Consider the following 25,029-nt stretch of genomic DNA (forward strand, 5'->3'; position numbering starts at 1 on the left):
CACGTGATCCGTGTGCTCGGTCAGAAATTCGGCCATGATTAAGTTAAGATAGCTGGCTAGAATAATTTACGGAGTGATTCTCAGGCTGCCTTTAGGCAGGCAGACCAATTCTGATATTTTTCCCCCCACTAATTGGTCTTTTGACCAATCACATCAGATATTTTTCAGCTGAAGTAGTGTAAAGATCAGAATTGGGCAAAATATCAGAATTGGGCTGCCTGTGTAAATCCAGGCACGACTGACAAAACTGATGATGCACTGCCACATTTTGAAATTGCACCTTGTGTATTCTACTATTCTAACTCATAACAGTAAGCTGAGACCCGACTGAGTAACTAAACTCTATATTTCTTGGGTGGGGGAGCTCCCTAACGGATGCAAGGCCATAAGCGGCCGCTTATGTTGCTTATTGGTAGGGCCGGTCCTGTAGTATAACAGAGAAAAATGCAACCAAGTTCATATGTTCACAAGGCTAAAAAAATGTAAAATTACTTGCATCTTAAGGTGAGTGAAATGCATCAGAAAGGTATTGGAAAGTTCGGTAGAACATCAGGGAAGATAATCAGGAAATAATTGTGTGTAGAATAAAATATCTGCATTGTTTTCAATTGCGGGTTTGTCACCGTACATTCTAACGTGTCCTGCGCAGCTTGCGAGCGTTGTAGAGCGAAACAGAAGACTGGTACACGTTCCTGCGAGTCTTGGCTTTCAGGCACGTGGTATAATAATAGCTTATAGCCCCAACTGTTCAAAAGCTAGAGCCAAATTCGCAGGATAAAAAATGAAAACGCTTAGTTTGTCACTACCGCTAAATTGCGCACATCGGAGGTTTCTCACGAGCAGAAAGGCAAGATAACATAAATTGTTTTATTAAACATAATCATGACAAGTTTACAAGGCCCAGGCAACTGCCTGAGTTGCCTAATGGTAAGTCTGCCACTGAGGACATGCAAGTGCAGTATAATTGCAGTATAATTTTTATTCTGAAGCAAAGTTCTTATACACAGCAGCTAACAATGATACACACCTTGATTACACAAATTGAATGGATCTCTAAAGAGCTCATGTCCATAGATGTATTTGTTGGTAAACAGTCATTTGGAAACTAATGCAATGCTTCAGGTACTGTTCTAAAGATGTACATTCAAGTAAAAAAAAAATGTACTTGCAGGTTCTAATACAAATACACAAAAACTAGATCTTCCCATAATTGACATTTTTAGGGCATGTGCACATGTATCCTAATTCTTTGGATTACAGTCGAAAGAGAATGAACAAAAGCCCTGGTTGGTCACTGAATTACACACTATACAAAATCCAGATTCAAATGGGTAACGTTGCATCTTAAATATATTTCACTACAGTGTTAAATCTCAACTCAAGAGTTCAAATTAGTAAGGATCAAAATGAGAAAAATATGCAGTAAAATGAGAGTTCGGTAGGTGATACGAGGTAGCCAGAAATACTTCTGGCAACATCCAGTTAAATACTTCTAGCCAATCCCCTCAAAATAACAAAACCACACTACACATAAACACCCAAAATATAACCCACATATACCCAGAGTGTGAAAATATACTCTAAACACCCTAAATAGTCTCTGCAAGGTACACAGTTCACAGAGGTAATTTACAATGAATCTGCTCAGCAAAGGGTTAGAGTTTACCCTTCACTAAACACATAGTACAACTGCTGTTGAAATGAGTCAGGGCCACGTCCCATTTCTTTTGCATGAGTGGTCACAGAAAATATAATCGGTTATTTGCCTGTGTTTAGACAGGCAGCCCAATTCTGATGATTTCTTTACACAGATCTTTTCACACCAGATCTTTTTAAAAAGCTGACTTGATTGGTCAAAATACCTATTAGTGAGAAGAAAAAGATCAGAATTGTGCTGCCTGTCTAAACTCAGCCTTTGAGAGTACTGGGACAGAACATTAAGATACTACTCCCTTCATTCATCTGAACTGATAGTCAAAAGTAATATGGAGAATGTTTGGCTGCTGAGAGGCAGATCAGATCATGTTACACTGTACAGGACCATATCCGACCAGTGTGTCTATACACACATATATTACACAAAGAAATCAGGTTGAGTATTTGGTCCTTCAGTCAAGTGACAAATGAGTGACAGACATAAGTACACTTCCAAGACTAAGGGCACTTTCAAACCAATGCAAACAATGCTTCAAAAGCACAGCAAACACCTTTTTTTCAGAGAGTAGTGTACAGGTGGATAGAAGTGAATGAAATGGAAGATCTACACTGTCCAACAGATGAGATGGGGACATTGTGTTGCAGCCCATCCTGACTAGAGGTCTGTCAACCAATGTAAAATAATGTTTCTCCCACCTCGAATGTTCTCCACTTCACCATACCTCCAAACACACATTCAGTGAATCGGCACACGCACAACGTGTCGCAGGCATTTTGGTTTGAAGGCACCCTAAAATTTAAGACATGTATCCTACATGGCAACATCTCTCTGCATTTGGCAGGTAATTAAAACAATGCCCATCAGATTAATTAATTAAATTATTTACATACCGCATGTAGAAAAATACATGTCTTCATTGCAAATAGCTACATAAAAACCAAGGTGACATGATTCAATAACAATTGCACAGGGGAAAAGGAACCCAAAACCTAAGTCACCCTCAATTAGAACCATAATGGATGATAACAAAATGTTATTTTGAATACCATTGATGTAAATATCAAAACTAAAGGCCTGGACAGATTAGATAATAAGCTGCGTAAATAAGTGTTCTTCATACATCTACCTCATAGAGGATGTTGTTTTGACATAACTCCAATGTAGATACTTTATTCAAATAGCTGCTATGTACACACACAGCTATAGCCTATGTTCTGGCCTACACAATGTCGCTAATTCGCTCTCTCCGTCAATCTCTCCCTCTCCTGCACGGCTGAACTTGTCCATCGCACGTAAGGATGTTTACAGACTCCAATACCCAGGGGACCTAACAGGTTGTGTGTGTATAACACAGGTACACACACTGGACTCACGCACTGTAGTGGTCCTGAAACAAATGAGATACACAACAACGTAAGAACCTACCGCTTACACCGTACCAATTGTCTGAGTGTTGACGCTGCATAATTAGGTAACCTTAAAGTTACCCTTATACACAATGTATTTTGGTAACTAGTATGTTGTATCTAGCATGCCTTTGACAAAATAGTCACTGATATTGTTACTGTGCACTTACATATTAATTAAATAAAGAAAATGGATTTCCAATTGGAATAATGATGATATAAAGAAGGCCAAGTTCTTACTGTGTTGAAATTGCCTTATGGCGTACAGCCCCCATAACACTTCAGTATGTGGCCCATGTGCGAGTCAATCTGCTGCTAGCACCAAGCTCCAACTAACAGGGCCATCTGAACCACAAACCTGAAGGGACGTGACTACTCCGCTGGCCATGACGGACAGCCTCCCGGCCGCAGAGCGGACCCCCAGCTTCAGCTGGGACATGTCTGGAGCACTGGGCAGCATGTTGGTCAGACGATATGAGCTGGCTACATGGGGACCAGAGAGACAGACAGACAGAGAGATGGTTAGTAACATCAGTGGTGGCAGTTGCTTTATAATGATCCTTCTTCTGATGTTTAAATTGTGGAGGCGTACACATGCAGTGCCTGGATTAATAAAGCCTCACTAACTAGGAATGCTGATCTAGGATCAGATCCCCGTCTAATTCAATATGATCTGAAAGGCAAAACTGATCCTACTCAGATGTTTGTGAATATGGGCCCTGGTGTTCACTTGATTTAGTGATATAAAATGGTTAAATTGTATACTTGAAAGTGTGATATGCAGTGCACTCAAAGTATTCAGACACCTTGACATTTTCCACTTTGTTACGTTACAGCGTTATTCTAAAAAAAAATGTTTTTTTTTAATCAATCTACAGGTTTTTCGAAATGTTTGCAAATCTATTAAAATAACAAATACCCGATTTAAATAACTAGTCAGACTATGGAGACATGTAATTGAACTCAGGTGCATCCTGTTTTCAATGACCATCCTTGAGATGTTTCTTGGAGTCAATTCTATTGATAGGCCATGCTTTGGAAAGGCACACCTGTCTACAGTCATGGCCAAAAATAGTCACCCTTGCACTTTTTTCCAAGTAACTCAAGAAATTGAACAAAGTATTTAGTCTCCACAATTCTTTATTTCACTGTTAATATTACAGAACATTTGTTTTTGATTCAGAACTTAATATCCATTTAAATGTAAGAAATTACATAGACAAAATGATTGACACCCTAGACTTAATATTTGGTAGCACAGCCTTTGGTCAAAATAACTGCCTTCTCCTAACTGCTGTTTTCAGATCTCTCCAAAAGTTAATGCGATTTAGATCTGGACTCATTGCCAATGAATCCACATAAAACGGTCAGAGTAGAGGACCTTGTGCATTTCAGGTAAAATAACTATGTTTATATCGCCAGGACAAATTAGATCTCAACAGCAAGCTAGCTAAATAGGACAAATTAGCTAGCAAGTGCAAGCTAACTACCCATAAATGTTTAATGCTTTTTGACCAGTCCCCAAATGAATATAATTGGTTCAGTTTGTTTGATATTTTAACCTATGTGTCGTGACCGCGTTTTGGTGTGGGGGGGACAAAATACATTTATGCACGATGGCGTACAGTCGCAGCCGGTTTGGGTTCCGTGTTAGGTTGGAGTCATTAAAACTTGTTTTTCAACCACTCCACAAATGTCTTGTTAAAAAACTAGTTTTGTCAAGTTGGTTAGGATATCTACTTTGTGCATGACACAAGTAATTATTCCAACAATTTTTTTACAGACTGATTATTTAACTTATAACCCATTGCATCTCAATTCCAGTGGGTCAGAAGTTTACATACACTAAGTTGACTGTGCCTTTAAACAGTTTGGAAAATTCCAGAAAATGATTTCATGGCTTTAGAAGCTTCTGATAGGCTAATTGACATAATTTGAGTCAATTGAATGTGTATCTGTGGATTATTTCAAGGCCTACCTTCAAACTCAGTGTCTCTGATTGACATCATGGGAAAATCAATAGAAATCAGCCAAGACCTTAGAAAAAAAAATGGTAGACCTCCACAAGTCTGGTTCATCCTTGGGAGCAATTTCCAAACGCCTGAATGTACCACGTTCATCTGTACAAATATTAGTACGCAAGTATTAACACCATGGGACCACGCAGCAGTCATATCGCTCAGGAAGGAGACACGTTCTGTCTCGTAGAGATGAACGTACTTTGGTGCGAAAAGTACAAAACAATCCCAGAACAGCAGCAAAGGACCGTGTGAAGATGCTGGAGGAAACAGGTACAAAAGTCCTATATCGACATAACCTGAAAGGCCGCTCAGCAAGGAAGCCACTACTCCAAAACCGCCATAAAAAAGCCAGACTATGGTTTAGAACGGCACATGGAGACAAAGATCGTACTTTTTGGAGAAATGTACTCTGGTCTGATGAAATAAAAATATAACTGTTTGGCCATAATGACAGTTGTTATGTTTGGAGGAAAAAAGGGGATGCTTCCAAGCCGAAGAACACCATCCCATCCGTGAAGCACAGGGGTGGCAGCATCATGTTGTGGGGGGTGCTTCGCTGCAGGAGAGACTAGTGCACTTCACAAAATAGATGGCATCATGAAGATGGAAAATTGTGGATATATTGAAGCAACATCTCAACACATCAGTCAGGAAGTTAAAGCTTGGTCACAAATGGGTCTTCCAAATGGATTATGACCCCAAGCAAAAGTTGTGGCAAAATGGCTTAAAAACAACAAAGTCAAGGTATTAGAGTGGCCATCACAAAGCCCTGACCTCAATCAAATAGAGACACTAGTCTCAATGTCAACAGTGAAGAGGTGACTCCGGGATGCTGGCCTTCTAGGTAGAGTTGCAAAGAAAAAGCTCTCTCAGACTGGCCAATAAAAAGGAAACATTAAGATGGGCACAAGAACAGACACTGAACAGAGGAACTCTGCTTAGAAGGCCAGCATCCCAGAGTCGCCTCTTCACTGTTGACCTTGACTGGTGTTTTGCGGGTACTATTTAATCAAGCTGCCAATTGAGGACTTGGTTTTTGCTCTAACATGCACTGTCAACTGTGGGACCTTACACACAGATATCTTTCTATAGAATGGGAAAACTCCCCAAATACAGGTCTGCCAAGCTTGTAGTGTCATACCCAAGAAAACTTGAGGCTGTAATCACTGCCAAAGGTGCTTCACCAAAGTACTGAATAAAGGTCTGAATACTTATGTAAATGTGATGTCAATTTTTAGATTAATACAATTTACAAACATTTCTAAAAACCTGTTTTTGCTTTGTCATTATGCGGTATTGTGCGTAGATTGACATGGGGAAAAAACTATTGAATCCATTTAAGAATAAGGCTGTAACGTAACAAAATGTGGAAAAAGACAAGGGGTCTGAATACTTTCCCGAATGCGCTGTATGAAATGGTTAAGTATACACTAGTTGGCTTCCCTACCCATCTGTTTCTTTGGGTCATCAAACAGGTCAGCTGAGCTGATGGAGTTGCTTCCAGAGAACCTCTCCAGGCGAGTCTTCGCCTCATACTGCATGGAAACAACCATATTAATACTTTATACTTCAAATGACATACTTGATACTAAACAATGAGCATACTACACATAGGGGTATTACTGTAATAGGGATTTTTTCAGGTGGATAAAAAAAGACAGCAGTTGTAGATAATAAAAAAACAATGTTGCAACAGGGAAACACAGTCAGGACAGGAGCAGAGAAAATGTCTAACAGTCTTCTCTGAGAAAGACATGAATTCCACAGTACCAAATTAACTGTATACACCACCAGCCTGAGAGGCTTGTAGGACACAGCCTAGCATAAAACCTTAACCAGAACAGTCAACACTGGCAGACATTTGATACTGGCAGTCAATTAGATCAAAAAGGTGGGAACATCAGTACAACATAATTATAGACCCAAATAATTTGTCATTATGAATCCATTTTTTCATATATTCACTACTGGTCAATAGTTTTAGAACACCTACTCATTCAAGTTTTGTTTTGTTTCTAGTCATTTTCTAGATTGTAGAATAATATCAAATACACCAAAACTAAAAAATAACATACGGAATCATGTAGTAACCAAAAAAGTGTTAAATCAAAAGATCATTTCGATTTGAGATTCTTCAAAGTCGCCACCCTTTGCCTTGATGACTGCTTTACACACGCTTGGCATTCTCTCAACCAGTTTCACCTGGAATGCTTTTCCAACAGTCTTGAAGGACTTCCCACATATGCTGAGCACTTGTTTGCTGCATTTCCTTCACTCTCACTCCAACTCATCCCGAACCATCTCAGTTGGGTTGAGGTTGGGTGATTGTGGAGGCCATGTAATCTGATGCAGCACTCCATCACTCTCCTTCTTGGTTAAATAGCCCTTACACAGCCTGGAGGTGTGCCGAGTCATTGTCCTTAGAAAAACAAATGACGGTCCCACCAAGCGCAAACCAGATGGGATGGCGTATCGCTGCAGAATGCTGTGGTAGCCATGCTGATTTAAGTGTACCTTGAATTCTAAATAAAATCACAGACCGTGTCACCAGCAAAGCACCCCCACTCTTCACGGTGGGAACCACACATGCGGAGATCATCCGTTCACCTACTTTGCGTCTCACAAAGACACTGCGGTTGGAACAAAACATCTCAAATTTGGACTCAGACTAAAATGACAGAATGCCACTCGTCTACTTTCCATTGCTCGTGTTTCTTGGCCCAAGCAAGTCTCTTCATATTATTGGTGTCCTTTAGTAGTGGTTTCTTTGCAGCAATTTGACCATGAAGGCCTGAACAGTTGACTTTGAGATGTTTGTTACTTGAACTCTGAAGTATTTATTTGGGCTGCAATCTGAGGCTGTTAACTCTTATAAACGTATCCTCTGCAGCAGAGTTAACTGGGTATTCCTTTCCTATGGTGGTCCTCATGAGAGCCAGTTTCATCATAACGTTTGATGGTTTTTGAGACTTCACTTTGAAGAAACTTTCAAAGTTCTTTCAATTTTCCACATTGACTGACCTTCATTTCTTAAAGTAATATACTGTAGTTTCTCTTCACTCATTTGAGCTGCTGTTCTAATAATATGGACTTGGTCTTTTACCAAATAGGGCTATCTTCTGTATACCACCCCTACTTTGTCACAAAACAACTGATTGGCTCAAACGCATTAAGGAAAGAAATTCCACAAATGACATTTTAACAAGGCACACCTGTTCATTTAAATGCATTCCAGGTAACTAACTACCTCATGAAGCTGGTTGAGAGAATGCCAAGCATGTGCGAAGCTGTCATCATGGCAGAAGAACCTCAAATATAATTTTTTTTTTTTTTTTAACACTTGTGGTTACTACATGATTCCATGTGTTATTTCATAGCTGAGGTCTTCACTATTATTCAACAATGTAGAAAATGGTAAAAATAAAGAAAAACCCTGGAATGAGTAGATATGTCCAAACTTTTGACTGGAACTGTATGTGTGTGTCCCGTGACAGTGTGCCTACCTCAGAGTCATCCTGCTTGCCAAAGTACATGTCAGAGGAGATGGCCTTGACGTCCCCAAACTTCTTGCGGGCGTCGCCTGAGTCTGAGACAGGGACTGGGTCTGCTTTCCGCCGGGCTGCGGTCCTGTGTGAGAGAGAGGGAGGGTGCATTCAGGGACAACTGCAGTGAGAAACTTAAAATAGAGAAGAAATGTAAAAAAGAAAGTGGCTCAGGGGACTTATACGGCCAAAATAAAATGTTACTTTTTCACATGCATCTCTGTATTTTCATCCCTGGAAATCAAACAGTCATATAGTACCTGTCGTCCTGTGAGGAACTCTTGGTGCTCAGGTAGAAGTCTGGCTCTGGCTTCCTGCTCTCTTTCCTCCAGCCAGACTCCCCTGTCTCGCTCCAATTGGAGAAGAACTTGTCAGAGGATTCTGTCGGTTCATCAAACTTGGTCATTGAACTGGTCATCGACATCCTGATGGGTTTCATATGGAAAAGCTCAATTGTTGTTTTTTACAATATATTGGCATTTCTTTTTACAATTTAACAATCAAAATGTGACAATTAATCCCATTATTCTTTCCAGCTACACAAAACACCATGCTACATGGGGGGCACATCGTGCAAAACCCTTCCCTCCCCAACCCAGAAACACACCCCTTCCCCGGGATTAGCTTAACTGATTATCAACAAGAAAAAAGAAACAGAATGACCTTCACATTCCATGCTAGAAAATAAATTATCCAACACATTAATGAAGAAAGTAGTGATGAGGCAGCTACGGTGACATCTCTAGAAACTTCTGAAAGTCCCCCAAACATCAGGAAATTCAAAGGATTTATTACATAAATGTTATGTTGTTTTTTTCTGATGGAATATAGGAAGATGTGGCTGAAAGAACAATCTGCTTGCTTGGTGGAGTGTCACTCTTCCATATAATAGCTGTGAATTTATTGGCTGCAATTGACTCCCAATTTAATGAATCTGGTTTTGCTACAAATATTAACTGGTAGAAGAGAATCATCTCCAAAAAAAGTATAAGGGAAGGATCTAGTGGTACCGTCATATTAGTGACCTGTGATAAGATCTGAATGTCTTTCTAATAATTTCTTAGTTCAGGGCAGAACAAAAACATATGCATCAGTGCAGCATTTGGAATACTTGGAATTGATCTTCTACAGTCTCTCTGGTGTAAAGTAGACCCTACGTAAAATATTGAATTGCATCAACTTGTGCCTTGTGTTAAATGAAAGATGCTGAGCATCTAAAAAGAGCTTTCCCCATTTCTCATCCTCAATGAGACCAAGGTCATCATGCCACTTCATGCAAGCTTTTCAGAGGTTAATCTTTCCCCAACAGAGCTTGAAGACCAGAGTACATGTAGTAAATTAAACCTTTGACCCCTTTCCTCCCCAGCCACAGTTTATCAGTTATAAGTTTACTCATGGGCTGAATCCTACCTCCCTGCTGAGTGGCAATGTAATGCCTAACCTGTAGGTACTTGAAGAAATGCATTTGAGGTAACTGAATGAGATGCCAGTTGTTGAAAGGATAGTAGTTCACCTTCTCCATAGAGATTACCAAATGTTTTCATTCCCTTGAACCAAGAAAATGTAAGAGGGTAAGTCCTGCTACTCATGCCAGGAATATAGTATATGCATATGATTAGTATGTGTGGATAGAAAACACTGAAGTCTCTAAAACTGGTTAAACCATGTCTGTGGCTATAACAGAACGTGTTTAGGAATATCCATCCGCCAGTCTCTGTATTGTCTATGGCCAGGGAAAATAGATAGAGTCCCGTTTACAATGCCTACAGCTTCCACACGATGTCGCCAGTACTGGCAATTCAGTTCTGGTTTATCCTTGGTGGGATGACGAATAGGCACTTCCTGTCTTGGGGTACACCGAAGGAAGTTATGAAAGGGAGAATATGGACGATGATTTCAAGACTTGCTGCTATCGAATACAGATCGCCCCGTGATCAATTTTATCGATTATTAACGTTTATTAATACCTAAAGTTGGTTTACAAAAGTAGTTTGAAGTGTTTTGTCAAAGTTTATAGACAACTTTTTTTAATTTTAAAAAATGACATTGCGTTTTGAAAAGGTGTTTTTTCCTGGATCAGACGGGCTTCATAAATGGACATTTTGGGTATACATGGACGGATTTAATAAAAAAATAATAAGAACCAATTGTGATGTTTATGGGACATATAGGAGTGCCAACAAAGAAGCTCGTCAAAGGTAATGAATGTTTTATCATTTATTTCTGTGTTTTGTGTAGCGCCGGCTACGCTAATTATTTCTGTTTACGTCCCCTTTGGTTATTTCGGGGTTTGCATGCTATCAGATAATAGCTTCTCATGCTTTCGCCGAAAAGCATTTTACAAATCTGACATGTTGGCTAGATTCACAACGAGTGTAGCTTTAATTGAGTATCCTGCATGTGTGTTTTAATTAAAGTTTGAGTTGTATTGAGTACTATTAGTTGGCGCTCTGAAATTTTGATTTTGGTCCCTGTACAGGGACAGCAGCCGTAAAAGGTTTTAACTGACATGCCCAGTAATACAACTGGACATCAGGTAGAGTTAGTCCTTCTGAGTATGGTTTGCATAAAGTTGACATCTAATGATGTCGCCACTACAGATTCTTGGCCATTCTCTACATAATGTATAATACTAAATAATCTTCTGATATCAGGAGATGAGCGGTTTCTTACAAAGCCTATTTGGTCCATATCAACCAAGTCCGGAAGTACCTTATCCAGTCTAAGAGCTTTGAGTTTCGCAAGAATCTTATATGAAGTGTTCAATAGAGATATTGGTCTATACGACCCACAAAGCAGAGGATCTTTCCCAGGTTAAGAAAACTGTGACCAGAGCCTGTTCAAGTGTGCCTGGGAGTGTTTGTCTCTATGGTATAGTTAAACATACTGCAAAGAGGCTCAAATAGTTTGGGTAAAAAGGATCGATAGAATTCAACTGGGAATCTGTCTAACCCTGGTGATTTACCCCAGCAGTGTTGTAAATGGATTCCCTAATTTCCTCTGATGTAATCTCTTTCTCCAAGTGCTCTCTATCCTCGTCAGTTAAAGTTTGTACATTGAGTTTGTTCAAAAACTCATGCATTATGGCAGGGGCATCCCCTTCAGACTTGTAGAATGTTTCATAAAACTCCGTAAAGACTAGATGAATTTCCTCAGGACTGAACAACTGTGTTATTGGGTAGCTTAATAGAGCTAATAACTCTACTTGCATCCTCTCGTCTTATCTGCCAAGCAAGCAACTTTCCTGCTTTATCTCCATGTTCGTAGTAGTTTTGTTCTCCTAAGAGATTTTCTGCATTATGGTTAGTCAGGGGTGTTATATTCCAATTGCTTTGAGTCTAGTTTTTGTAGAGTTGAGAAATGTTACACTATTTCATTCTCCAATGAATTTACTTGAGCCTTATACATCTAACAAGCACCTGAACTAAAGGATATGATTTGCCCCCTCAGATATGCAAGGAGAGCTTCCCATCTGATGATGGGGACGTTAACTTCTAAAAGATGTCTTGGTAAAATGTAGGAACATCATGGTTAGGCCCATAAACATTCACAATGGTAATGGGCTCATTGTTAATGAAACCTTGAATGATCAAACCTACCCCCTTTGTCTTTAATCTGAGATTGTATCTGAAAGGGACAATGCTCATTATTGAGTATGGCCACCCATCTTGCCCGAGGGGTGAAAGATGAATAGTACACTCGGCCCACCCACTCTCTCTTCAGTTTATCATGCCCAGAGTCAGTCAGGTTTGTCTCCTGAAGGAGAGCTATATCAACCTTATGTTGCTTGAGATAATTCAGAATGCATTTGCGCTTGACTGGGCATTTAGTACCCCTAATGTTAAGGGTCATAAATGTATAGTTATTAGGTGCCGACATCTTTAAAGAAAATAAATAGGGAAAAGGAAAGAAACAAAATTGCGTTGTGTATATACATAACGTGTACAAAATGAAATGAAAGTATAAAGTAGTAAACATCTCGTGAGCCAATACCCTGACCCTTACCACAAACCCACCCATCCCCCTCCCCAACTGAGGGAGTTAATGAACCCATATCCTTAGACGCTAGTCTTTAAGCTAGATGTACCTGCTATGCATAGCATTGCTCGAATTAGGTTCATTCTAAATAATATGTATATGGAATTAGAAGTACATTGACTGTTCCTTGTAGCATGAAAATATTGTTAGTCAAGTAACAAAATACAATTTGATTACAACAATAATGACCAGACTATTTAGCCCCACTTGAGGATGTCAACAAAAAATACAAATAAAACTCTGGTGCGTTCAGTCACCTACCTACCTACCTGCACACCCAAATGTCAACCAATCGGCACTCGCCAAAGCGCCCTGAAACCTGTGCCGCGCGCGACAAAAGCGATGACCACAAACTCACCCCAGCAGGTCAGGAAAAAAGAAATCAAGCGATGACGTACCAAGCTATGACGTATAAATGAAAACCTTTACTAGACGATAACTATCATCTCTCAAATATAAAATAGGGACTAGTAGTTAAACAATGACCATCCTCCTGAGTTCACCCTCACACACCAATCCCCCCCCCCACCCAGAAAAGTTTGTTTTGGGGGGGTGAGGGTGAATGACAGGCTAAATATTACAGTCATTATTGTTGTAATCAAAGTGTGTGTGTGTGTGTGTGAAAGCTTGTGTGTGTGTGTGTGTGTGTGTGTGTATCAGCCAGCCAGTGAGAAGTTTATCCCTGTCTTGGTATCACTAAAGCCAGCATACATCTCTAACAAACAAGCCAGCAACTGTAATAGTAGCGCAAATCCCCTGAAGTAATAGAAAACATAGTTAGGCTTGAAACCCAGTCAAAAGCCACAACTATTTGGCGTAGTGTGGATGTATAGTAGCTATAGCTACACCCTTGTAGACTTAGAGAGCTGGCTAAATAGCACAGCCAACATTAGCTATCATGCAAATTTACCTCGCCAGTCATTATCACACCAGCCAGCCAGTTGATCATTTGAGTAATTTCCTCATGTGCTAACATTTCACTGTATCCAAGTTCAAAAGACAGTTCCTCATGTATGTTTCAGCCATCTTCACTGAGTCAAATGTGAGCTCACCATTCTTGGTTTCGATCCACAAAGTTGCTGGGTAGCGCAGGCTGTATGCCAAGCCAACCTGACGCAGAAGTCTCTTCAGTAGGGAGAAAGCCATCCTCCTCTTGTGTAGTGTGGGAGAAAGAAAAAGATCGGAAAGATCATGATTCTGGCATCTCCGTACTTGAGCTCTCCCTTTGCTCTGGCAGCAGAGAGGATGCGAACAGTGTCCTGGTACCGTAGAAATTTAATGACAAATGCCCTGGGATGCAACCTGGCCAGGCAGCCACCTCCTTCGGGTGAGATGGGCCCTACGGGGAACATTTCCTGTAGATAGGAGATCGCGACTCTTCAAGGCCCCCGGGAAACCTTGAAGTCTCAAATTCGAGCGCCTTTGGAAGTTTTCGTAATAAAATCAGATTTCTCCTCGAGTTTAGAGATGGAGACTTCCAACTTCTTGTATTTTTGGTTCACTTCCTCGCGGACGTCCAGGATGGGAGCCTGGTGGTCAGCATGGTCTTTAAAAAAAAACTTTTGTCCACTCGTCCTTTTGTGACATTCTGGTATTCGTGGAGTTTATCGACCAGCACACACATTTTGTTGAGGCGTTCAGAAAGTGTCTCTTGGATTTTTGTTATACCCTTGTCCATCTCCATTCTGAACCATGCTGGTGCTTCTTCCGAGCTAGCATCCGCTGAGTCCGAACAAGGGCTGTCAGAGGGGAAATTTTCCTTGCCTCGTTTGAGGCTTTGACATATTGGGCATATTTTGCTTCGGCAATACGATATTTTAACTTCCAACTCACTATTAATAAAAAGGTAAACCGTGTAAAAATGCCTTAAAATTGTTTGAAAGTTCGAGGACACTACGCTGACGCGTATTGTTAAAGCTTTGCCATTGCCGGAAGTCAGAGAGCTCAATTTTAATGGATTTCTTTCCCAGATCTTTTTGTGATGTCTTTCCAACTCCCATTACAAGACAACACAAAGAGATCTGAGACCAGCCTAGCCATGTCAGTGATTACTTCCAAGAAGGAAAGACCCGTTGCTAAAGTATTGGAACGTTGCCGGAGTGTGTAGGTAGTGTGGTGACCTGGATGTAAAGGAGCCTTCGTCAGTCTCCTCTTCCTCCTTCTCTGTGTACCTCCGGCTCTTAGTGGGCTGCTTGGACCCCACTGGGCTCTCCTGCTGGATAGTGTGCATGTCTGACAGCACAGAGTGAGACACTCCACTAGAGGGGGGAGAGAATGGAGTCATATAATCAAAGTGTTTGTTACCACAATATCTCCAATGGTTACATGTTTCAGCCAACAATAATATAATTATTTTAGATCAGGGTTTCCCAAACTAGGGGTCATGACCAAATCACCCGATTTGAGCATCGGGTCACGAGAGGAAATTTTAACTTACATCAGTACTGTTTAAGCTACAAAATACTATGACCCCATCACTGAAAATAACTCTCAGGAACACGTACAGTTTCCCTTTACTAGCCGTTAGAACCGATTGGACAAGACCAGACACTAAATAAGACTGGGAGAAAAAGAACAAATCAATTACGTTCTTTTTTACACAGAAGACCATACAACATTATTGCCTGATGATCTTCTGAACTTCCCAATACCTTTCTGATGCATTTCAATCACTTCAAACTATAGTCGTCAGATTGAAATACTGTCAAAATACTGTCTGACATTTCTAATAGACTGTCATAACCCAAATTAAATAAGTAAACATTGGCAGTTGATTACATACATTTTTTACATGGTGGGGGTCGCCAAAATGTGTTAATATCAAAATGGGATCGCACAGAAAAAAGTTAGCGAATCCCTGTTTTAGAAGATGTGACTTATCCCCTGCAATGTAAAGTACACCTTTAAACTATTCTACATGGAACATCTGTAAAAAGTGTGTTAAGAAATAAACAAATCATTTTATCCTCCCACCTCCTGCTGCCAAAGCCCATGCCCAGTCTCTCAGCCTGCTCCTTCTTCTTCTCCCCCATCCCCTTCATCTTCTCTGTATTACTCCTCTGCTGTGCTTCCAGATCCTTATAGGCCAGTCTCATGGAGGCCCCACTAGAGGGAGGAAGAGAGAAAAAGGTGGAGAAAAATGGATAGGCAGAGTAAAGATTAGAGTAATAGATCAGGTGGATGAGAGAGCGAGAGTCCAATTAAAGCCCATTTCAATTGGAGAGAGACTCACATGGATTCCTCTGCTGGTTGGGGGCTGTTCTTGGTGGTGGGTGCTGTATCTCTCTCATTGAGTTTGTCTACCGCTTGTGCTTTCTTCTCCAGGTCACAGAAACTCTGTTTGCTCACCTTCTTACCCCCAAGACCACCTTTCTTAGCGCCCAACTGAGACAAAACACAGGACACATGTGAATACGCGTCTACTAATCTACTGACCCACAAGATCCATGAGGAATGTGCACAGTCCCTTCACACTAAATCCCCCACCCACACACACACAACCATCACCAAATTCACTCTTATTCATAAGCACAACACACATAGGTGTGTGGAGAGGAGCATTACCTCTTTAATCCACTACCATAGAGTACATACTGTTTTCTTGGCCCCAGCTGGTTTCTTCTTGAGAAGAGAGGAGGATTCTAAGGGAGAAGTGACAGTGGGCATTAGAATACAGTTGATAGAAGCTGCTAAGAGCTACTGTTCCAGGCTCAGATATTTCATGTACTCCTAATGCTTAAGGTTCAAGTTGAGTATCTTTAGTCTCTAGAGCATAATCTCTTGGTCCTCTTACCTAAGGCTTCTTTAGGAGACATACTTAGCACGTCAACACTGGGACCCTCTGTATTACCTGAAGACAGAAAGAGTTGAGGGCATAGATGACATGGACAAACAGATGCAAGTGTATGTGTGTTTCTGAAGTGTAAATATTGAAGTAGAGGTGTACCGTTTTTGTCCCTCTCGGTTTCTTTTGTAGAGGGTTCCTCTACTGGGGTGGGGCTTAGATTCATCTGGGCGGAGCTTGTTATATTAGGCTGGGCAGAGCTACGATCATCAGGGAATGCCTACCAAAATATGCAAGGTATGTAAACATCATGACCATGTAAACAACATGCACATCCATACTCTTCTACAATTTCAAACAAATAAGTACTAAAAGTCACACACACACACACACTCAGGGGTGAGCACACACACACTCAGGGGTGAGCACACACACACTCAGGGGTGAGCACACACACACTCAGGGGTGAGCACACACACACTCAGGGGTGAGCACACACACACTCAGGGGTGAGCACACACACACTCAGGGGTGAGCACACACACTCAGGGGTGAGCACACACACACTCAGGGGTGAGCACACACACACTCAGGGGTGAGCACACACACTCAGGGGTGAGCACACACACTCAGGGGTGAGCACACACACTCAGGGGTGAGCACACACACTCAGGGGTGAGCACACACACACACCTGTGCGTGCATACTGAAGAAATCCTCCTCCTTATTGACGGGAGATGTTGGAGAGAGGGGGGCCTGGCTGTCCAGCCACAACTGCAGGGAAACAAAACAGAGGATTCCTTGGCATCTATAAGGACCTAAGTATACACTCCTTTAAATCAGCCATGTTGATGCGACATGATTATGTTGTTAAAGACAGTATAACAAGTAACCAGTGTTGACTAAATCCATTTTTGCCCAGTGGAATGTCTGGATGGATGTGTGTGGCACCTCAGTGCCGAAGCGCCTTGTGGCCTGCGTGGCCGTGGTCTTGATCTTCTCGCGGTAGAGCACAGCGGCTCGGCTGTTGTACTTGGTGTTTGCGGCGTTGGACGTGCAGCCTTGCTGGGCAAAAAAGGCATTCTGAGAGACACAGGGGGATAACAATGGTTTGAATTACACATTGACTCTGTAATACAAAAAGGTATTGTTAATAGTTATCAGAATATTGCATTATAATATTGCATACACAATACAGGTATTATACAGGGCCCTATTGTGACATCATGACAACATACAGTACCCTATACATTCTAGAAATAATGCCCACTCTGGCAGTCAGAAACATAACTACTAGTACCACCCTCTCAGCGCTTAACACAGCAGGTTGGGACGTGGCTGCCCACCAGTCAGTGCCCACCATGGATGGCTTTACTCACCGCGCTGGCATTGCCGCCCACCTGCATGCATCGCAGCTGGTACCAGGACCAGTTAGAATCCAGCTCAGTAGACCTGAAACAAACAATACACAGTTCTAATTCTGAACACTCCATCGGGTCATAACGTGTCAAACTGTGTGAGGCCAATGGTCCTGTCCAGAAACTATCCCTAGCCCCTACCCACTAGTGTAGATCTGAAAGAACAGGATGGAGTAGGCAACACATGTGCTTTTTCATTCATTGTTCCTTACCTGATGAATGACAGGTGCACTCCTAATGACCTGTGTGTTCCTGAGCAGTCTATACAGAGAAACACTCCATAGGTGATACTGGCCCAACTAGGATTCTTAGCCGAACAGTCAAAGCACGCCTGTAATAGGAAAGAGGTTCAGCAGCTTTGGAAAACATGAGACTTGAATACAGACAAGGTGTTCAATGTCTCCTTCATGCAGTGATAAGTCTATGGGGACACTGATAAGCAAGTTAATAGGAGCGCATGCCAAATAGATAGCAAAACACTAACAAATAATGAAGCAACCCAGTAGCGTGGAGGTCTGAAGTACAAAATATTGACCTCATACTGTATATTCTATTTATATTTTCCTATTTTTTCTTTTCTAGTATAAACTTTATTTTATTGCCTCTACTTGTCCACACATTAAGAGAAAGCCGAAATGTACCAAAATTAGATCTAAACCAGCTAGTTACAAATGTTGCAATATAGTGGAAACAATGTTTCCAAAACAGCTTTTCGATGGTTGCGGTTGAAACATTGTCGCGTTCAATGTAGCCAGGCCTAAACAGCAGACGGAAACAGCTGGAATCGACAGTTTATGAGCCAAAAAGGTATTGTTTATGTCTGTGTGACGTCCTTCATCTTTGTGGTGTCCATGAGTCAACATCTACCAGACATCTATAATTTACAATAAACACACTGACACTAAAAGAAGTGGACTGTCCAACCAGTTTCTTAAAGTACCATCTTTGACCCAACTGTCATCATGCCACATGACAGCTGGCTCGAACGTGACTGTCCAGGATGTCCTATCGTTCCATTTAAACTGCTCATGATAATTCTTTCTTCAACACTGCAAAAACATATTTTGTCAGGATATGCAATGAGCATACGTGGTTCAAAGCTTTTCCATGTGCGTTTGTTACGACGCATCTACCCCTGCACAGCAAAACAGTGCGACGTGTCATTTTTTCCCGTCCGAAGCTAGCTAACATTAGCTACTTCCTCGTTAAAGACAGAAAGCTTATCAACTCTCACCTTATTCGTAGAAAGGGATCGTAGTCGTTTGAAAATGGCAGCAATATCTTGCTTGCTGGGCTCTGACATCTTTCCACTTGTTGTTAATTTCACCTGGTAGGTAAAGCGCAGCGTTGAGCAAATTTGTTTCCCTGTGAATCAAAAATACTTCCGTGCTGTTCTTGGGTAAAGGCACCCGTCAGAACGACAACATTTTGTGCCTGTACTCTGATTGGTCAGCAGTAACACATGGGCATAATTGTAACATGGAGGTCTGGGTAATAAAGTTACATTTCTTTCTATTATCATTGATACTGTATGTTTAATTGAAAAAAAAGACAGTTTAACTTATTTTAGTTCAATTCATTTATAATGTATGCTGTGGGACAACATTGGCAAACTGAGTTGTGCAAGCAAAGCTGCTGTGGTGTTCTGTTAATGGCATGATGACCTGAAACCAATGATATACATCTCATGACCTGAAACGCACAGCATAACCTCTCACAGTGACAGAAAACTAATATTAAACCGATCTCTCGCTATGCGGTTGTAGGCATAAAATGTAGGGGATATTTCCAGGAGCATCATGTGTAAACAGTGTTTGCTAAATAATGTACTCACAACAATGTAAGAGCCAAAACATCAACTCCCAATAGGAGAAACCTATACTCGAGATGGGAATTGGGATAGGTCCTAAATAACAGATATAGTTTGCCAATACTGGTAATGCACATGTGGTGGTGTTAAGGGTGTGTGTGTCAATCATGAACTTTTAAAAGAAAATGAGAAATATAATCTCAGTTATTTGTCAATTACTAATCATAAGTAGGCTCTGGGCCCTCTGGAGATTTTACATTATATTTACAAATGCAACAAGACAGCAAACTCGCGAGACATTCGCCATAAAACATACAATTATTGTACAAACGGATTTGTTTCCGAATCACAGCATTTCATCTGACAGAGAACAAAAGCACTTAAGGCATCTCATACATTAACAGTCTTTGATTTCCAAATATAAATTTAAATCACAACTCCTGAATCTATAACTGCTTAATTTGTTCATAGGTTCCTCGCTATTTACATGCAAACATACTTTTATTAAATCGGACCCTCTAGTTTGTGAAAAAGAGTAAATGCTGTGGTTTTTATTGCTGAACGTGCAACATTGCTTTCGGTTGGGACAAAAAAAGATATTCTCCCAAAGCTTTGAATGGACATCCAGTGCAAGCTACAGCAAAAGGTCCTAGCTTCAAGTGACACACCTTATTGCAAAGCAAGCTACAGCTAAAGCTCCTAGCTTCAAGTGACACACCTTATTGCCAAGCATTCAGTGTGGAAAGAAAAAACAACATCCACGATGTAAGAATCTACCAACAGAATGTGAAGTCAATTGTGTGAAGAGGCTGTCACAAATGGCACCCTATGCACTATATAATGTGCTACGTTTGGCCAGAGCCCTATGTGCCCTGGTGAATGTCCCTGATACTAGAATGACCAGAAAACGTGTACAATCAATAGGTGAGCCGATACAACAAAACAATTAAAGAATATACAATCAATTAAAGTTGAGGGGTAAAGGTTACAGGAGAACTTCTGAGTGCGTCACTTATTGTTAAAAATGTGGGTTGGCGCAACATGGTATCAGAGCATTTACAGAATAATATGAAATGCTCTGAGACCAAGCTGGTTGGTGACGGTGGAAGAACTGGATAGAATTCACTCATCAACTATTCGCTGAGCAAAACATAAATCAGATTTAAAATACAAAAAAAAAGGCATAACAAGACAAATCTGAACTATAAGCATCAGATAAGAAAGACAATTGTTCTGAACCGGCACTGCCATGAATTCCAAGCCCTTTTCTCAAAAGATTTGAAAAGTCAAATAAGAAAACGGGGTTGTAGGTTCTGATATTTCAGACAAATGGCTTTCATGTGGGAAAAAAATAAAACCTTGATTACTGTCAAAAGGATGGGGTGAAGGACACTCAAAACAGAGCAAGAAATAACATGCAATTAGGAATTCCCCTTATTTCAACATAAGACTACCAAATCAGATCCTGGACTACAAATCAGTGTTACAATAGAATCAGATCTATAGAAATGTGTATCACCAATTGTCTACGGCAAAAATGAATTAAAAGATTAAACTAAGATTACTTTTAGGTCTCCAATCAGTTTCAAATCGAATGGGCTAGACCTCGTGAATGGGATCTTTTAAAATTGGTTAATTCTTTCAACATCTTCATAACTTCAAGCTACAATTGGAAGGTAACATGTTTCAAATAGCTTTTTATATATTTTCTTCTGTAACAGTAATGGCTTTAAGTAACATTTGCTTTTGCAGCAGGCTTTAGACTCTGTACTGGGTGTCCCATCATAAAGGCTGACAATGAGGGCAGGCTGTAGTTGTAGGAAGATCTGTGCTTAACGACATGGGATCCAGGAAGATACAACAGAGAGAGCTACAACATCATCCTCTTCGATGGGCAAACCCCTTTCTTCTGCCACCCCTTTCACTCACACACACTGCGGCCAGCCTCTACCACGTAGGGGGAAGAGGGTGAGGTGCGAATGCGAGGCCTGCCCACCCTCCTACCCCATCTCCTCCACTTTCTTTAGCCTCTTCATCCCATCCTCTCTCTCGTTTTCCTCCTTGTCCCTCGCTCGGTCATTACTGGATGTCTTCTACGTAGTTGGCGGGGTAGAGGCCCACCACGCCATCTTTCAGGCGCCCTCTGCACCAGCCCTGGTCGTCCTCGTTTCCTATCTTGGTGAACTCCTCACCTTCAGGACAAAAAGGGAGGAATGGACAGATGATTATGTGGAAAGATGGTGGTAGATGAGCATGTCTTTCTGTTGAGCAGCTTCAAAAAGGATTTGTGACTCAACTCAGCCTCACTCACTTTTCTCTGTGTTTCAATTGTCAAAGATTACTGATCTGACAGGACATGGCAAGTAAAAGAAGACTGGTGGAGACATCCAGTCCTTTCACTTAGCGGTGGTCATACAGGACAGCAGACTAGAGAATAGGGGGACCGGGCAGGGGTCTCTTCACTCACAGTCTTTAGTGTACACACACACACACACACACACACACACACACACACACACACACACACACACACACACACACACACACACACACACACACACACACACACACACACACACCTGCTTTGAAGCTGAGTTCATCCTGCTCCTGTCCTTCGTAGTCGTAGAGGGCACGCACGGCCACAGACACCCCCGAGGTCGCCGGCTCCACATCAAACGGGTTCCCATCGCCGTTGGCATCCTCAATGGAAAACGGGTTCACCCCAGTCTCCTCATCCGACCACTCTTGCGACTTCTCCACACTGCTGGCGCTGAACAGACAGAGGCAGCAATCAACATAAGGGAAATTTGAAAATGTTACTTGTCAATCATGCCCTGCTCACACACCGATTGGACAATCCAGCATGCCAAGCGAGAGAAGCGGGAACAAAAAGAGTTAATATGGCCCGGGGGAAGGGGGCATAAAAACAACAACACCAATGTAGAGTACAGCACAACATGTAGAAGGCCCAGCAAATGCTTCTCCGAATCCACCCGGATACAAAGACTGAGACTATAGGTTCTCTCTCTCTCATATCAGCCAATGGGGGAAAAAACATGCCTTTTTAGGAAACCAATGCTGTGAGGTTTTGTTGGTGAATGGATTTGTGAGTTTGCTTTGACACCACTTGGAATGGACACAGACAGAGTGCTGAGGTAAGGCAAGGCAACACAATGACACGAGTACAGTACAAAAGCATGGTTGGAGTTCACCCCATCCACCACTAGAGGGAGGTAGATGTAAAGTACTCAGATGAACAAACACCCTTCTTCCCCAGTCAGAAAACCCATGAAACACACACACACACATCCTCACGCACTCACACTCTCTGAAGCCAGGTTACAGTCAGACTATTGCAGTTGGTACACTCAGACACCTATGGCATCTCATAGTTCCTGCTTTATGCCAGAGAGACTGACACACACAGTTGACTTTATGAGTGCTAGTTTCTCTGTCCTGCCTTGAGTCAATATCAGCCCTAATGTAAAACAGGACCCAATATAGGTTTCCTCACCAAGTTGTAGACAGGCTTTTGTTTAATAGTCTAAATTCTATAGAAATTGTATTTTTAAGTTCCAACTTGCAACAGATCTGACTGTAAAGTAAACACAGACAGGAAAAATACATACAAACACACAGAAAGAATGCTCTGGACTTGGCACTGTTAGGAGTGATGACTAATGTAGGTTTGGTGTGATCGCTCACTGAGAGCCCATGCACCATAACACAGCCTGCCTCTAGCCAGGGAGAGGGAAGGAGAAAGGGGGAAAGGGGAGCAGAAAGAAAGAGAGAGAAAAGAGAAAGAGAGAAAAAGGAGGGGTGACAGAGAGGGAGAGGGAAAAGGGAGGAAAGGAAGGGGACAAGGATAGATGAGGAGAGGAATAAAAGAGAGAAGTAATGGAAAAGAGGAAGAATAACAGGAAAGAGTGAAGGGAAAAAAAAGATGAGGACAGAAAGGGTGTGCCTCAATAGTGTGTTATTGAAGTGTTTCTCAGGGTTGCACATTTTTGTCTTAGCCCAGCACTCGCTCACCTGGTTCCACTACTCAACTAATCAACAAGCCCTGTGTGCTCGTGCTTGGCTGGAACAAATACGTGCAACCCTGAGAAACACGTGTGTGACACTAAAATACTAAATTCACCCAAAGACTGAGGGAGAGGAGAAAAAAGAAGAGGGAGAGGGGGAAGAAAAGGGGGAGAGGGTCTCTCTTTCACCAACGTTTTCACTTCCTCCACTTTTTTGACATTGAGCGGACTGCTGTTGTTGTTGTTGTTGACGACAGCAGGCTGTTCCTTCACGGTCCCCTGGAGATCCTCGTCGTCGTCTTCCTCGAATGGGTTCGAACCCACCGGCTCTGTGCTTGTGGGTACAGTCAGGCTGACGACACGGAGACAGGCATTTGTGACACACACGTACACCCCAAAACACATACATGTGGTCCTTCTGTAGCTCAGTTGGTAGAGCATGGCGCTTGTAACGCCAGGGTAGTGGGTTCGATCCCCGGGACCACCCATACGTAGAATGTATGCACACATGACTGTAAGTCGCTTTGGATAAAAGCGTCTGCTAAATGGCATATATTATTATTATATATTACATACTCGTACACATACACACCTTGAATCCAGACAGCTTCGTGACATACCTAAAGCTGAATCGAAAACCTTCGGATGTGAGGGTTTAAGACATAATGGACACACAACAAGGGACACTTCCAAACATAACCAATCAAATAGACCATATGAGCCATGTGAGAAAAAAACACATGACCAGTCTGAGGACACTGACGAGGCAACGCTGGGTACATATGGTTTTTAGACATCCATCATGACACTAGGACACAGTCAGCAACGCTGGGTACATATGGTTTTTAGACATCCATCATGACACTAGGACACAGTCAGCAACGCTGGGTACATATGGTTTTTAGACATCCATCATGACACTAGGACACAGTCACAAAATAAACATGTTCAGTTAACAAATAAGAAATGGTCAGTTTTCCATTCACACAACATGTATACACCTTCACCAATTCCTCTTCTACAATCTCACTGATGCTTTTACTAGCATTTTATCAGTGTTTTCCCCAGCGGATACGCTCTGGGGTTGACAAAACGGTCACACTTCACTTCACCAGGAATTCATTCTGAATTCCAATTTGACCCATATAATAGCCCATTTCCCTAGACATTTCAGTTAGATCTGATAGGGTCAGATTGATTTAAGCAATATGGTAATAGCTCCATTTCCCCCTCTGATTGGCTAGGTCAAAGCATTACCATATTAGTGACAACTTTAAAAAATATATATTATCTAGAGAAGTACCTTGGGTTAGAGGCTGGGGCTAGAT

At 41.6% G+C, this 25,029-nt stretch overlaps 2 protein-coding genes across 5 annotated transcripts in view; both read right to left on the reverse strand.

Annotated features, from left to right (window-relative positions):
* Positions 1–853: 853 nt before the first annotated feature.
* LOC123994390 (ADP-ribosylation factor GTPase-activating protein 3-like) lies at positions 854–19,282 on the reverse strand. The gene is made up of 16 exons (XM_046296915.1): positions 19,101–19,282; positions 18,079–18,197; positions 17,828–17,900; positions 17,400–17,531; positions 17,142–17,222; positions 16,611–16,728; positions 16,458–16,514; positions 16,259–16,305; positions 15,897–16,048; positions 15,638–15,769; positions 14,785–14,922; positions 8,887–9,051; positions 8,588–8,711; positions 6,532–6,619; positions 3,422–3,546; positions 854–3,044 (listed from the first exon to the last, which is right to left on the reverse strand). The coding sequence occupies exons 1-16, from the start codon at positions 19,167–19,169 to the stop codon at positions 3,027–3,029; spliced, it is 1,638 nt and encodes a 545-aa protein (XP_046152871.1). The 5' UTR covers positions 19,170–19,282; the 3' UTR covers positions 854–3,026.
* Positions 19,283–19,430: 148 nt separating this feature from the next.
* Positions 19,431–25,029, reverse strand: part of LOC123994391 (protein kinase C and casein kinase substrate in neurons protein 2-like) — a 35,287-nt gene continuing 29,688 nt past the window's right edge. For 2 of the 4 annotated variants that reach the window (XM_046296917.1, XM_046296916.1), the window contains 3 exons: positions 23,895–24,053; positions 22,256–22,446; positions 19,431–21,868 (listed from right to left, as the gene is read on the reverse strand). In XM_046296917.1, the coding sequence (XP_046152873.1) occupies positions 21,756–21,868; positions 22,256–22,446; positions 23,895–24,053 (463 nt within the window). In that variant the 3' untranslated portion in view covers positions 19,431–21,755. The remainder of the gene's footprint in view (positions 21,869–22,255; positions 22,447–23,894; positions 24,054–25,029) is intronic. The other 2 variants (XM_046296919.1, XM_046296918.1) reach the window with 1 other exon arrangement.

This window comes from Oncorhynchus gorbuscha, linkage group LG14 (assembly GCF_021184085.1).
Source record: "Oncorhynchus gorbuscha isolate QuinsamMale2020 ecotype Even-year linkage group LG14, OgorEven_v1.0, whole genome shotgun sequence".
NCBI classification, from domain to species: Eukaryota; Metazoa; Chordata; class Actinopteri; order Salmoniformes; family Salmonidae; genus Oncorhynchus; species Oncorhynchus gorbuscha.

Excerpts from the sequence above, each read along its gene's own strand:
- LOC123994390 (XM_046296915.1), bottom strand. The coding sequence starts at position 19,169 with ATGTCAGAGCCCAGCAAGCAAGATATTGCTGCCATTTTCAAACGACTA. Across the intron at positions 16,306-16,457 it reads GTCTCCTAAAGAAGCCTTAG|AATCCTCCTCTCTTCTCAAG; the intron begins GTAAGAGGACCA and ends CTTCTCCCTTAG. Across the intron at positions 8,712-8,886 it reads AGTTCCTCACAGGACGACAG|GACCGCAGCCCGGCGGAAAG; the intron begins GTACTATATGAC and ends TCTCTCACACAG.